At 43.7% G+C, this 15,439-nt stretch overlaps 1 protein-coding gene across 4 annotated transcripts in view; it reads right to left on the bottom strand.

The window, feature by feature from the left end:
- The window catches only part of LRRC28 (leucine rich repeat containing 28), a 50,649-nt gene extending 38,415 nt beyond the window's left edge, over window positions 1-12,234 (bottom strand). Inside the window, exons 1-5 of one of the 4 annotated variants that reach the window (XM_050309024.1) lie at window positions 12,165-12,234; window positions 9,542-9,759; window positions 5,601-5,641; window positions 2,998-3,035; window positions 2,139-2,276 (exon numbers count right to left, since the gene is read on the bottom strand). In XM_050309024.1, coding sequence (XP_050164981.1) covers window positions 2,139-2,276; window positions 2,998-3,035; window positions 5,601-5,641; window positions 9,542-9,724 — 400 coding nt within the window. In that variant the 5' untranslated portion in view covers window positions 9,725-9,759; window positions 12,165-12,234. Of the gene's footprint in view, window positions 1-2,138; window positions 2,277-2,997; window positions 3,036-5,600; window positions 5,642-9,541; window positions 9,760-10,934; window positions 11,341-12,164 lie in introns of those variants that run through there. The other 3 variants (XM_050309023.1, XM_050309025.1, XM_050309026.1) reach the window with 3 other exon arrangements.
- Window positions 12,235-15,439: the final 3,205 nt, after the last annotated feature.

Raw genomic sequence — 15,439 nt, 5'->3', positions numbered from 1 at the left:
TGTAAGACCAGACACTGGGCATGGAGATCCAACAGGAATGACAGGGCAACCACTCTGAAGTTACTTCCAGAAATGTGTCATCTAAACCCAAAAGCTATTTTTAGTGCACATCTTTACATTCCACACAAGCTGCACTAGTAGAAGCTAAATTATATCTTGAATGGTTACTTATTATAAATTTAAAGCCATTAGGAGCTGTCTTTCCCTAGGAATGCATTGCAATGCAGGACCTGCTGCAAGGACAGCAGTGCACACACAGTGAAATGATGCACTGCAGTGAAATCCCACCCCAGTTAATCCTGTTAACTTTGCCAGCTCTCCTGACAGACCATTATTTAACACTATTACGAAGATTCATGCTACCAGGATAATTAAGGATAAAACAATTCATCATAACTTACCATTTTGCTCCACTTTTTCAATTGTTGAACATATGTGTTACTTTGAAACTCAATTTTTTTTTTCCTCACAAAGTCTTTGAAATCTTTTCAATTCCACAAACAACAACTGTGAAAACACGCTTGGAGGCCCTCTTTGTGAATTGTTATGTTTAGGAAACACTCAATGCAGCAGATTAACTCTCCAGAGGGCAAAACTATTCAGTGTGAGTGAAAGGCTAATCCTGCTCAGACTGGTGGCACTGGAGCTGTGTGACATCCAGCCACAGTGACAGTGACAGGATTAACACCGACAGCAGCTCCGGCACATGGCACTCCACCAGCAAACAGAGACACCACACACCACTGGATTCTCCAATTCAACACTTGTATTATTCCCAAGCATGCAAATTTGCCAGGCACACAAAACTAAACACGCCTGGGGACAATGCCCAGCACCAAATTTTTGTACAAACTTCAGGAGGAATGAAAGGCAGCAAAGCCTCAGCTGATACCAGTTCCTAATCAAATGTGGTAGACTCCAAATCAGCTCTTCAGTAATGTAAATTATCCTTTTGAAAGTCTTTTTTGGAACCTTTTTAAGTTAATGTGTGAAGTTTTGCAGAAAATGTGTCACTTTCTCTTTGAACAAGTCTTTCTTTCATGGTACAGCACCATAAGGTAAATTATCTTTGAGGAACATAAAGCACACTCAAGTCACTCCTTTCTTTTGAATGTAGGACATCTGAAAATTGATGGAAATTTTATTGGCCTTGGGTCATAATGTTTAACAGGTTTATCTAATTTCATTCCAGAGCATTTACATAGTCGTATACATTTTTTTTCTTTCTAATCATAATCAGCCTTTTCACTTTTCCAGGCTTAATAAGAAAAGTCAAAGAAAGGACAGCGAGATTTCTGCACCCAAAACTTCAAGGAGCATTTGCAATGTATTTCTTGGGAATAAACAATGTGAACTTACAAACACATGAAGGTCACATTGAGAAGTTAGTTAAAATTAGAGCCAAAAGCTAATCCTGTTAGATTAAGTTAGACCAGGCTTTTGAAACCACAGCCTTAGATTTTTATCATCTCTGAAGAGCAGAAAACACAAATACACCAGAGAAAAACTAAAAATAAAATTAAAAATATTTGAGAATCACCATCATCTTATCTGGAAGATAATGTTACGTCTGCTTATCAAAGTATTTAGAAGGAAAAAAAAAATCATTCAAAATCTGCCTATGGCCAACTTCTTCTGACTTTGTGTCACATTTACTTTGAATAAATTTTGCTTTTGTACTATAAACTAGCAAGACAAACATTTGTTATCTACTGTCACAATGAGATAGAACTGCCACAGGCAAACCTACCAGACATGTGTCTTTTTAGAAAAAAACGAGAACAGGGCTGTTGGGTGAAGAGAAGGGAAGGAAGGACTGGAATCCTTTATATTGTGGAAAACTGGAAGCAACATCATTTTATCATAATGACAGTTGTCATTGGCATTTTGTGTCTTCTCAGGGAAGTTCAATATTTTCTTGATACGATGGCAAAGGCTGTTAAATAAACACATTTTCCCCACTTCAGCAGCATTTTCCAGGACTCTGCCAGTACCCAGAGCACATTTAACGGTGTCAGTCCCTGCCTGGGCTTTCAGTGCAAGTTGTCCCAACTGTACAGTACCAATAAACCCAAAGCACTTGGTAAATGAAGGTGAAATGACTTGGTCACTGCTGTGAGCCCTCACCCATCACTCACCTGCAGGCAGATACTTGAGCTGGTTGTTGGCCAGGCGAAGGTGGCGCAGAGACCTGAGGCGGCCGATCTCCGGACACACGATTTCCAGGGCATTGTCACTGAGGTCCAGGAACTGCAGCTTAACCAGGGAGCCAATGGCTTGTGAGAGAACACATTTGAAACAGGAATGTGACCCAAAAGAAACCTTAAAGTCCTAACAGGGCTGTGAGAGTAAAGAAGCCTCAGTACCCCATGTCTGAGCACAGCGAGAGGTGTTAAAAGTCATTCTCACAACCCAGACGTCAGTTGTGGAAATGTTTATCTTACTAACAAATAGTTCTGCTGGCAGCGAGACAGGGAGATAACAAACACAAGAACACTTTCTAGATTTTCCTCAGACAATTCTGCTCTGAAATCACTTTCCCCACTCCTCTGCTCTGGGTCTATCCAATTTATAGACCCAGAGTTTAATTTCCTCTAGTTGGGCACGTAACTCTGCAGTTACTGAGAAAAACCAGTACAAGTTCTTGCTCCTTTAGGTTTCAAATCTGTCACGATCTAAACCAGCAGAGCATCGTGTGGGGACTGCCTGAAAGCAGCAGACACTCTGGATTTCTGTTCTGCAGATGAGGGCCATTTAGCCTTTTCACTTTCTGCAATTAGAACTGGAGCAAACAGCATTTAGGTGCATTTGAGGATCATTAAAAGAATTTAACATAGCAGAAACAAGGATATTATTGACTAAGAGCTACGCTGGTATATTTTGTATGAAAATCTTTAATGTTTTATAGGAAAATAAAGGACAAATAGGCCTCTTCAAAGAAGAAAAATGAATATTTTATGATTTCTGCCACTTATTGTGAGCTGGTGGATTACTTACCTTCAGGTACAACAACTATGTTGTTTGAATGGAGGTACCTGGGGGGAGGAGAGAAAAGCAGAGGACACCACCTGTTACCCTCAAGGACTTCTGCTGCATAATCAGTTTGCAAAATATCCAATTTCAGACTGAAAGAGCCCCCTCAAAGCCATTCCTCCCCATTAGCACAAAAGCTGTGGAAACTGCATAAAATGGCAGTGGACAGGTACTTAAGTCTCACTCAGACTATTCAATGATTAACATAAAGGAAAATTACATACAATTATGTAAAACAAACCACTCACAGTTACAGCAATAATGGGCTTTAGTTTTGAGAGTCACAAGAGGAAACAAAATGGAGAGAGAATAAAGCAGACAGAAGAGCCAGAGTGAACCACACTGGATCTCCAGGTTATTTGGCACTCAATGCCAGCCAAGAAAAGGAAAACACCCACACCCACCCAAATTACACACTTACAAACACCTTCCCCTGCACATGAACTCTCCCACCTTTAAAGACTGAAGAAACAAGCACATTATATACTCCCTGCAAGGGAGTTTTTCAAACTTAAAGTACATGTTTTCAAAAGAGAAACCCAATCTGACACATGGATATTTCTGTAGTTACAGAGGGTGGTCAGATCTCTCACTGAGAATATTCAGCACCCTCTGATGGAGCACTTCCAGTACTACTGGTAACACAGAAACTGATCTTAGATTTTACACATTTCAGCCTTTATCATCATCATTGCTGCAAATAAACAGTTGGATCTTGTAGAAAATAAGAGTAACAAAACTGTCCAGGATTGATATTGAATTGTAAAGGGATACTGAGCACTCGGTGTCCAACAGCTTAGGCACACATGGAATTATTTGCACAGGGTCATTTTTTTCCCACTCTATTCCACAAGCATTTCCTAAAAAGTAGGAGCCTGTCTTTTCAGGGATACAGAGACAGAACAAGAAAACACACAGAGATGAACATTTCAACTGCATCGAGCATCTGAGCCCTCTCTTTTTCTTTAAAAATTGCAGATATTTGCTAAAAACTTAACAACAAGCATAAGAATGGCAGATATGTAGAAATGCTTAGATATAACCTCGGGATGAGAATTCTCCTACTGATTTTAGCTGCAGTTCCTGAAAGTATTTGTGAACTATTTCATTCAACCTAGAAAAGTACACAGGATGAGGATCTACAGCTGCTATCCCAGCACGAGGGGGAATGACAGACAAAGAACCAGAGAAATTACTGAGGATGCAACTTTTAGGAAAATAAATATCAGTTAAGTTTGTCTTTCAAAATTGAAGGCTACTGTAACAAATTATTTTTTATAAGTAAATCTTTATCTTGTGGTCTCTTCTTTGTCAACAAAGCACCTGTTATTGTCTGATCAAAAATGGACTTGTCCACTTAGAGCTACACCAACCACAGGCCCACTGCAGCCCCCTCTGGACCCCCAGAGTGAGTGGGGTCGTGGTGGTGCAACTGAGCTCTCTGAGCACCAAATAATGAGGTTTAACTCCTACAAATCACTGTCTGTAAGAAATTATTTCAAGCTGTAATTTAGACAGGTTTTCCTAAAGGCACCATCAACTAACCCTGAGATTTCCTGGTGCCCCGGGGCAAATCATTATATCAAATACAACAATATTTATTTTACTGCTTGAGAGCATAAACACACTCTCAAGGCTGGGGCGTGATGAGGCAGGACTGGCTCTTAAGGCAAGTTGGAGGCTGCAGTGACCTACAAAGCAGTTCAGTCACTCTGTGGCCACGTGCAGCACAAAGGTGGGGGTTCAGGGCCACAGGAAGATGACAAGATGAGACAGCTGAGGGATTTGACTCCTCACATAAACACCTCCCGTTTGGAGCTTCCCATTAAACAAACAGGATCGATGCTCCAGCACTTCCACAGCTGACACTGAGCCAAAGGAGTCAGAAGGGGAAAAGAGGACGAGGCTTTTAACCCCCCTCTGCCAACGCTGTCACACAGGGAAATCACAGCCGTAGAAAAAGCAGAGGGAAGAAAACGTTGTCTCAGGGGCTCACAAATTAATTGTCAAAATAATACAGTTCGTGGGACATCCATTTTTTGGACATGACTGGATAAACTGCTCTGCCTACAGCAATCATCATTCCACAGTTCCTACCCCGACATGCTCATCCCTGCTCCTATTTGACAATCTGGGACTTGGATCCAAAAAAACTGATTACCACAATCAGCAAGGCTGAGATCATAAAACCCCTGGGAGCTGGGGTGGGAATGAGCAACTAGGGATGGGCTGGAGGCAGTAACCTGTTCCTCTGGCTCTGTCACAACCCTCTGACCACTGCACTGGGAGGTTCCAGTGTGACAACGGGGTATCTTTTCCCTCAGCAGCACAGACACTTGTATAAAGGTTCTTGTTATTGTATAAGTTTAAAAAAAATAAAATTCAAAAGGGACTGAATATATCTGGTTATACCTCCTAAAATGACCCCTTCTTGCCTTTCAAGAAAACCCTTCACACTTTAAATGCAGCTTATGTGCAATTAATACATTCTAGATTTTAACATAAGATGGATCAGCATAATAAAAATATAACAATAAAAATATATTAGAACTCCTACACAAACTCACAATTCCACGAGGTTTGGAAGCTTCTGTGCAAGGTTTTCTGGCTGAAAGAGAGTTAGAGATTTTTTTTAGGTTTCAAAACAAGAAACAAGACACACATATTGAGTACCCAAGTCGTTTTAATAACCACACTAAAACGTGTCAGCAGGAAAAATGGCAACAAGCAGCCTCTGTATGAGGCTATTTCCACCTCCCCAAACATTCTCCATCAGGGCAATGTGGGATGTGTCAAGGGTGAGCAATTCACTGCCGAAACAAAGCTGCAGTCTGGAGGTGACATTAATGTGGTCCCCAGCAAAATGGGAGTCAGATTTCTGAGGCTGCAAGGATGGATTACCAAAATCTTACTTTTGAAAATACATTCAAATAAATGAGTTTGTTGAAGGCAAGAGACTGCTGAGAAGCTGCAGCCTTTAAAGACTTAGAGCAGAACAAGAACTACACAAGATGTGTAACCATAATGTGTATTTTACAATGCTGCTAAACTGGGAAATGACCTACAATCTTTGTGTAGCTTTAATCAATTACCACCGAGCCAGAACTGCTGAATCCATCAATCTAGATTTCCATATTTCCATATTAACATGCATATCGTTCTCTAACTGCTAACTGGCAGTCATTCTTTGCCTTGACGGCATTTACAACCGCGAACACGTATCACAAAACTGACTTCACAAGTTTCAGATGTCATGTTGGGAACTGTACTCAAAATGATTCAAGGTTAAGAGGGTTTTATTGCTTGAGAAACCTGCTTTAAACATAGCTATGTTTTACTGAAAGGGGGGTTTTTCAATACAGGTAACACGCAGAAACAAACGGGTTTTAAAAGCAGCTCAACCACACGATCGTTTTCCTGATAAAATTAGCAATTTCATGTGAACTGTGTGACATGTGATACCTTAAATTGGTGTACCATTATCCAAAATACAGAAATTTGTGTTCCTAACTTGATATGCTACCCTGAAGCAGTAATGTAATGATATTCTCATGTATTCTCAGTAATGTAATGATATTCTCATGTAGCAAACATCCACCAATGGTGGATGTTTGCTACATGAGAATATCATTACATTACTGTTTCAGGGTAAACTCCGGATTAGCAAATGATGGGTCAGGTCAAGAACTGACAGGTGACGTCAAGAAGTGCCTGAGGTGACGTCATAACCCAGCCCCGGGCTGTCCCTGATCCGGCGCTGCCACCTCGTGGCAGCTTCGCCACAGCGCGTTTGCCTCCCCGGCACACGGGATTTATGCGAGAACCTGAAACTGGGCGAAATTGCAAAAAAATTCAAGCTTCAATTGCAAAAATGAAGCGTGAAAAAAAAAAAACAACACAAAAATTCCCTTTCCCTCTTTATCACGCTCAGGATGCCAATTTGAACCACAAAGTGCTGTCACTGTTTCATCAGCTGCTCTGTCAGAACGGGTCAGCACTGCGTGTTCTGAGTTAATAAATTAAGAACAAATTGTTCTTTGCTATGGTCACATCCTGCCTCTGACAAACAGCTATTTCCTTTTGATAGAAGGGGAAATTGGGTACTGGAAGGTTCCTGGTATCAGTCAGTATTAGCTGAGGAGTGGGAAGACCTGACCCTGGGATACACAGGTGTGCTTTATGGCTTCTTGAGCCATTCATTATGTCACAGCCCTCCATCATTTCCATCTTGCCAATGAAGACAAAAATGAAATTATTCTTAGGCAAGGTAAATTCTGTCAGTGTTACCACTGCAGACATTTTCACAGGACTCATCTGTCAAGGACAGGAGTCATTTCAGAGTTGCAAAGAACAAGAGCTGAATTAGTTTTCAGAATTCTGAAGGAATGAACTGATGGGACAGAAGTATCACCTAACTTTAAAGAAATATGGTGCAGGATTAGTTTTGATGATTGCTCATAATCCTCATACAATTTAAAATGTTTATTGATTAACTAATGCTCATCACCTTGCATGGAATCAAAGGAGTAAGGAAGAGACCTCCTCCTTCAGTAACTTGTTTTCAACTATTCTCAGGTGAGATTTCTGCCCCACCCAATGTACACAATTAACTACTCCTTTACTAACGTGAGAGCATTACTTGTGGACACAAACCAAACTCATTATGAAAATACTGCTTTGTGAAAACACTGATGATTTCTGCTCTCCCCCATTCCTCAGATTTTCTCCCTCTCTATCTTCTCTTTTTGCCAGAGGAATTAACCTCAATCTCAACCCTCTCTCACAGGGCACAGGAGTTCTCTGAACCCCCTCACTGCTGCTCTCCAGGTTCTCTCCAAGTCACCCCAGCTGATCTCAAGTATGAAACTCTCCACTCCAGCTTATCCTCTGACAGTATCCAGTAATTACTTCCTTCTGCTTTTAATGGAGATTGTGAAACTTTCCATGTGCCAAAAAGACATCTGCCTTTTTTTGTAACACGCTGCTGACTCGATCTATTTTGGTCCACTACAACTTCCAACATCTCTTGTGCTGAACAGATGCTCACTGAATGAGACCCAATTTTAATTGCCTTGTTCCAACTATAGTGCTGAGCACTTGAATGAGATTCCAACAAGTCACATTATGAGCAAGTTATCCTGATTGTTGTCAATCTAATCATGCTCTACTTCACTCTGTTTGAAGTCATTTTGTCCAAGTATGATCTGCATTTTTTTTTCCAGTTCCTTCATCCAGGCCCTTAACACTGACATGGAGAAGAGTGAGATGTAAAACTCTCCTTATTGTTCCATCTTTTGAGCAGTGCAAACTTGATGAACCTTCCACCACTAAATTATCACTGCATGTCACAGAGTGTCAAGGTAGAACTGTTTACAGTCTGACTTGATAGCAGCTTTAACTGGTAATCATGAATCCTGTCCTCCCATTACAGTTAATACACATTAATAAATTACTGCTCAAAACCAGAGCACTAAAATAATTCTCCACAGCACATGTCAACCTAAGTGATTCATTCAAGACAAAGAAAAGGCATAAAATCTTCAGAATCCTTTCAGCTTTTGGCCCACTGAGGGAAACCTTTATTGAGGGTTTCTCTTGCATCATTGCAAAAGCTTTAGACACCATTTCTTAAAATGGAGTAGTGGACTTCCACTAGGAAACACTTAAAAACATATAATTTGGCTGATTTTTTTGGTCAGGCCCTCCAGCACCTCTGCCCTGGCTATTATTTTACCTCTAATACCGTGGAAGAGCCCGAGAAAAAACAAACAAAAAACAACAACAAGAACAAAATGAAGCCTTGAAGACTTGAGCCTGTTGACAGTGGCAAGTTTTGACTCTGTTCTCTACAGCCTTATGAGCTCAGAACAGCTCACACAGTCACTGAACTGCCCCACACTGAATGCTGAGGTCACAACATTCACTCAGGGAGAGAACTCCTTCAGTTCAGGGAAAAACTGAAACAAGAGATCTCAAAGGAGAATTCCCACAACCCTGATGTGAACTGTGTTCCATCAACAGCAGCCCAGAGATCCAAGTTTTTACTGGCACCTTGCTTGGAATTAGACCCTGGGATTGACAATACCTTTGGAATTAGGCACACATCCAAGGGAAAAGCTGTTCAGCCTAATGAAGGGATGTAGATTAAACTACACAGTACCACTTAAAAGGAGAAAGGCCTGACCACGGAGTGAGTAAAATTTACAGCAGTTAAAATCCCCCCAACAGAACAACAAGCCTGACAAGAAAACCCCCAGCAGATCTTCAGAGCTTCCAAAGGGTGACCATAAAATACCATAAACTTTCATTTCCTATTCTCTACATTACCTATGCAAGTTCAACCACAGTACAACCCAACTACTCATCTCTCACAGTTATGACATCATTCAGGGGCAGATTTTCTCTAAGATTTTTCTTTTCTTTTTTTTTTATCTTGTTTTCTCTCTTCCCAAACTCAGAATTCCTAAACATACAGACAATAAACATTGCAATAAAGAGGTTGTCATACCAATGTGGTCAGGGAATTTCTTTTCATGTAAAGTCTCTCCAAGTACTGCAGCCCCTCATCCTTCAGTAGCTCCAGGGGGAAGTGATGGAGGTTCCGGTAATTTAAGAACAAGTTCTTGTGCCTTTCCAGCTTTGCCTCAGAGATTGTTTTACACAGTTCTGATGCCATGACTAAGCACCACATCTAGTGCATCTCATCTTCTGGAAGCAGACCCATTTCTAGGAGACAAAAAGAGGAAAAAACCCAACTTTATCAAGGTGTGTGCCATGCATTCTTTTGCAGGAAGAGTTACTCATTATCTGATAATTTATCTAAACACACTTGTTCCAGTTAATATACAAAGTACCCAGAACACCCACACCAGAAGCAAGTCTTTGACTATTTTCTGAATCAAGTTTTAGTGTGTTACAGGACCTGAAATAAAATCTTTAGTCCTATATAATATCTTGTGCTTCATCCATGGTCAGTGGACCTTTCAGATAATTTTGTCTAAGTTGCCACCACAAAGGAAAAAAAAAAAAGCACCCTCTCTTAACCATTACTGATGTCCTACATCTGTTCTGTCACATGTGCTAAAAACAGAACACACAGATAAGAAAAACGCACAATTCATAAAGGACTTCTTAGAGTAAAATACACTGTTATGTATCTTTTAAGCCAGAAGGACAAAAGGCAATTCAAGTTTGTTAAGCTTGCCCATATAAAACTACTGGGAGAATTTACCAGTTGGAAAAGATACTGGGGATGGAGAGCCACAAAGGCCATTTAAAAATAATAAATTAACATATGAGAAACCCGAGACTTACAGCGAGAAAATTTAGAAAGAGCAAAATATGACAGATTTTCATCTCTTTACTAAAAACAAACCCAGGAAGAACAAAGTGTCAAGCTTTAACTGACAATTTCAAAACCACAAAACAAATGCAGGAAGACAAATTAAAAATTAACTTGTATGGCAAAGCTGGCTTTATTCAGCTCGTTTGTCGTGTACAACCAAAGTTCCAGTTGTTATTGTGTTTGTGTAGATTTAGGTAACAGCAGCAATGCTGCACCTTTTCAACTGCCTCAGAACACAATAAATCCAGGCTATTTTGCTAATTTAAAGTTACCAATTTGCCACCGACTCGTGTGTACAAATTAAGGAGCGTTAACGAAAGGCAAGGATTTGTAACTGCTTTGCACCAAAAACACTCTCTTAGTTCATTTTCTCACTGAAGGAGTTTTCTAATCCTAACAGATATTGGAAGTGAAGGTCCTGAATCAAGAATTCCACCTTATTAATAGTAATTGTAAACAAAACTCCAGCTGAAGACCCACAACCTGTAAATCCCTGTAAATCAAACTGCTCTTCAGTTCCTCTAATTCCCTTGATTTGCTGATAAGCGGCTCTTACCGGTGACCTGTGTCCTTCTGGAAGAATACAGCATTTGGTTTTGGTTGTTTTAGGAGTTTTTAACAGTTGCCTTCCTTGACTGTCTTGGGGGACGGGGCATACACTCTGGCACTGGCAACAGTAAAGCTCCCTTAGCTCAGGAGATCAAGGAAATTAAGCCAATGCAATTCCCAACTCCACTCCTGTGATCAGCATTAAAACAGTTCAAGGTAAAGCATTAACATTTTTAAGGTGCATAACCTGAGTACTCAGTATTTGTGCCTTAACTGCTACAATGTAAGAAGTGGTAAAGGAAAGCTCATCTTGACCTGCATTTATTTTTTTAATGAAAAGGTGGAGAAGTCACAAAACACACACACAAACACCCAACAGGCTTCCACTTTGTCCAGAGGTGCCTTTTAGCTGTTCTGCACTTGTGGGCTTCTCTCCAGAGCTGTGACTCCACATAAAATGTGCACATTTAGCCATGGCACACTCGGGGACACAACCCCACGGATGCAAAGTCCAGTCACAACCTGCTCCACTTTGGCTCTGACTTCAAAGCGAACCCCTCCTACTCCCTTCCGCCTCCAGCCCAACTTTTTCTGTCAAAAAATCTTCTTCCAGGGATGAGACACAGCCTTGGCAAAGAGGAACAGCCACAACCACGGCCTTTAAGGGGGGTGAGAGGGGAGGGTGAGGGGTGATAACAGCCAGGGATGGCCTTGTCAGGAGTGGGGACACTCAGGGGAGGAAAGGGCGGAGGAGGAGGGAGAGACTGGGGGAGAAGGGGGTACGGGAGGGAGAAAGGGGGAACAGGAGGGGAGAGGGGGCGAAAACAGGGCGACAGAAGGGGCAAAAGGGGGAGAGAGGGGCGGGGGGGAACGGGGAAGAGAAGGGAGGGACTGCGGAAGAGGGCGCGGAGAAGAGATGGGAGCATGGGAGGGAAAGAGGGGTTAACAGGAGGGGAGAGAGGGGAAGACACGGGGGAAGGGGGGGGGAAAGGGAGGCAGGGGGCGAGGGGGAACGGGGAGAGAGAGGGGCACGGGGGAAAAGGGGGACACGGGGAGAGAGGGGTAAAGCGGGACAGGGGGTAAGGGCGGCCATGGAGCTCCCCCTCACGGAGACCGGCGGGCAGAGAGCAGGGGCAGAGCACCAGAGACACCCCCACACACCATCCCAGCCGCCAGGACCCGATCACCCTGTCTGTCTGTCCGTCCCTCCCTCGCTCCCTCCGTCCGTCTCACTCACCGGGCCGCAGCGGGAGCGGCGCCGCCGGCCGAGGGACCCGAGTGGGAGGGGGGGAAAGGGGGGCGAGCCGAACCGCGCGAGACCGCGGCCACCGCGCGCCTCTCGCGAGACGCCGCGCCCCGCCCCGCCGCGGCCACCGGCCAATCGCAAACCCGCCCCGTTTCCCGCCTCCCCGCCGCCAGCCAATGGGAGCGCGGCGCCCCCGCAGCGCCTCGCCCGCCTCAGGCGGCGGGGTGAGGGGGGCGCGGGGATCCCAGTGTTCGCCGTGTCCCGGTGTCCCCTTCCTTCTCCGGTGATCCCGGTGTTCACCGCGTCCCGCTGTCCCTTTCCTTCTCTGGTGATCCCGGTGTTCCCCGTGTCCCGGTGTCCCCTTCCTTCTCTGGTGATCCCGGTGTTCCCCGTGTCCCGGTGTCCCTTCTCCGGTGATCCCGGTGTTCCCCGTGTCCCGGTGTCCCCTTCCTTCTCCGGTGATCCCGGTGTTCCCCGTGTCCCGGTGTCCCTTTCCTTCTCCGGTGATCCCGGTATTCCCCGTGTCCCGGTGTCCCCTCCCCTCTCCGTGAGGGAATCACAGGATCAGCGGGGTCGGAAAAGACGTCTCAGATCATCGACTCCAACCTGTGACCCAACACCACCTTGTCACCCAGACCATGGCACTCAGTGCCTCATCCAGTCTCTTTTTAGAAAGCACCTCCCTGGGCAGCCCATTCCAATGTCTGATTACTCTCTGTGCAAAGAACTTCTTCCTAATGTCCAACCCAAACCTCCCTTGGCAGAACTTAAGACCGTGCCCCCTTGTCCCACTGCTGGTTGCCTGGGACAGGAGTCTGACCCCCACTTAGCTCCAGCCAAGGGAGTTGTAGAGGGAGAGAAAGTCCCCTCCTCCTCTCCAGGCTGAGCCCCCCCAGCTCCCGCAGCTGCTCCTCACAGGATTTGTGCTCCAGTCCCTTCACCAGCCTCGTTGCTCTTCTCTGGACACGCTCCAGCACTTCAATATCCTTCCTGAACTGAGGGGCCCAGAACTGGACACAGCACTCGATGTGTGGCCTCACCAGTGCCGAGGACAGGGCCAGAATCCCTTCCCTGGTCCTGCTGGCCACACCATTCCTGCTCCAATGCATTGGCTGCACTTGCTTCCCCATGTGTTCACACAACCCCTGCTGCTGACACGTCCCCATGCACACTAAAATGACCCAACACGGAAATCCCATCCCAGAGAAAGGCTTGTGTTCTGTCGCTACTCTGGTGACAGCAAATTCCCTCATGCTCTGGGTATTTAACATCTCTGGGGATTAAAAAGTTGTTCTTTGCTGAAGATTAGCCCTTACAGCTGCCTAAAAAAGGAATCCCAGGTGCAGAAATCCTCTTTCTAGTTTCCACGGACTAATTAACATACACTTGTCCTAACAAAATTCGTATAACAGGTCTGCAGGGGAACCAAGAGGATGAATACCTTGCAGAAGGCATTTCTTCTATATATTCACAGAACTTTCTCTTTAAATAAAGCAACATGCAAAAAAGCTTAAGATGTTTTTTTTCTTGGAGACTCATTTCTCTCCTTTTCAGTTCTAAATCAGGAATAGCAAATCCTTAATGGCTCATTTGTCATTTTCCTGCACTTGAAAGGCAATAATTGATTGTGACAAGTACATTTGCTCCATCTTACTTGCCAGTTGCAGTCCTGTTGGAGTTGGGTTTTTTTCAGAAAAATAGATTGGATTTTGTTGAAATAACTTGAGATGAAATAATTTACCGTTCCAAATTCAACATCCTCCATATTTATCATATCATACTGCACACATTGCTTCTTACTGTGGTTGACAGTACTTGTCTGTTTTTCCCAGCTGGATGTTGCATGCCAGGAAGTGGCCTGCTTGTGTACCACCACGCTTTTAAAAACAGCAATTACATCACACTTCTTAATGTCACTTCGGTCTCACGTTATAAATAGCCGAGAAATTAAAAGTTAAGCATATTTCAGACCAAAGTAGAAGCTGAATACGAGCACGGTTAGCAACACGTTCCTCGGAGAGAATTCAGTGATGTGTCAAACCAAATGTACTTCTCCGGGATATTGAATCATTGATCAGGACAGAAGCTGTGTTTCTGTCTTCTACTGAAACACTAACAGGAAAGATGAAGCTTTTTTCCTTGGGAGACTTGCTCCTAACAGAGCCAGGACACTTAATGTGCTTATTGACACGTATGTTGTGATGGTTTGGGTTTTTTGGTTGGAGATTTTTTGAGACAGTAACAGGTAGGAGATAAGATTACCGCACTCTGGTATTTTTGAGAGCAAACCTTTGTCTGTTTGTTCTCTTCTGCTCACATCACCACACATCAAGCCATCTTGTGTCTTTCCCCCTGAAACAATCACTCAGGATTCTCTCTTTATTGTCCCTTCACCCTCATTCATTCTCAGTTTTTCCCCTCGACCAGTGCCGTGATGATCTCTGGAAAGCTCTGCTCTCTCCGAGCTGAAAGCTGATCTCCAGAGCTCTGATCCTGCCCAGCACAGGTGGACGGTCCTGCCTGTGGAGTCACAAGGCTAAAAACGATGAGCAGAGCAGGGCACATTGGAATCTCAGGGTTTGCCTCACAGTTGCCAAGGCATTCCCATCCAGCCAGTCAGGCTAGTGGGATCTCTTTGCTAGGTAGATTTTTACTGTTTCCTTACCCTAATTTAAGTCTTAGTTTTGTGCTTCTGAGAGCGAGGAACAAAGGGGCTTGAAATTTCCATCTTGCTCAGAAGGATGACTGATCTTATCTGTGCCCACATATAGAAACTAAAAAAACTTGCTTTGAAACACCACTTTGAAGATCTGTGCGAGTCGTTTGCATTTGTCGGTGACTTCAAGACCCACCACCATCCCGTGGTTTACTGGAGCAAATCCAGTAATTGGATCAAATGGGCTCAGCTTCACTGCTGATCCCTTGTTTGTGCCGAAATCACACAAGCCAGATGAATGTAGTGTGAATAAAAAGAGATGTGTTATCAGATTTATTACACAAGGCAGCTCCCTGAGGCTTAACAACTTCGGGAAGATGCAGTTGGAAATACCTTTGTATAGTTAAGCTTTATGCAAACATTTCCTCTTATTTTGCCAAGTGAAACACGGAGAAATTATTGTTATTGAGGTTTTTTGTGACAGGATTCCTGCTCTCAGTGCCACAGACCGAGGAGATGCAAAGAAAGTATCTTACTGAGCTTTAGAGTTTGAGTTCTGAACACTCAGGTTCAGCCTCCCTGAACCTGGCTGAATCTTTTCCACCCAGTG

This window comes from Myiozetetes cayanensis, unplaced genomic scaffold (genome assembly GCF_022539395.1).
Source record: "Myiozetetes cayanensis isolate MyiCay16 unplaced genomic scaffold, myiCay2020 scf14, whole genome shotgun sequence".
Classification (NCBI taxonomy): Eukaryota; Metazoa; Chordata; class Aves; order Passeriformes; family Tyrannidae; genus Myiozetetes; species Myiozetetes cayanensis.
Note: the sequence above shows the minus strand (reverse complement) of the source record. Positions and strands in the feature narration are given on the sequence as shown.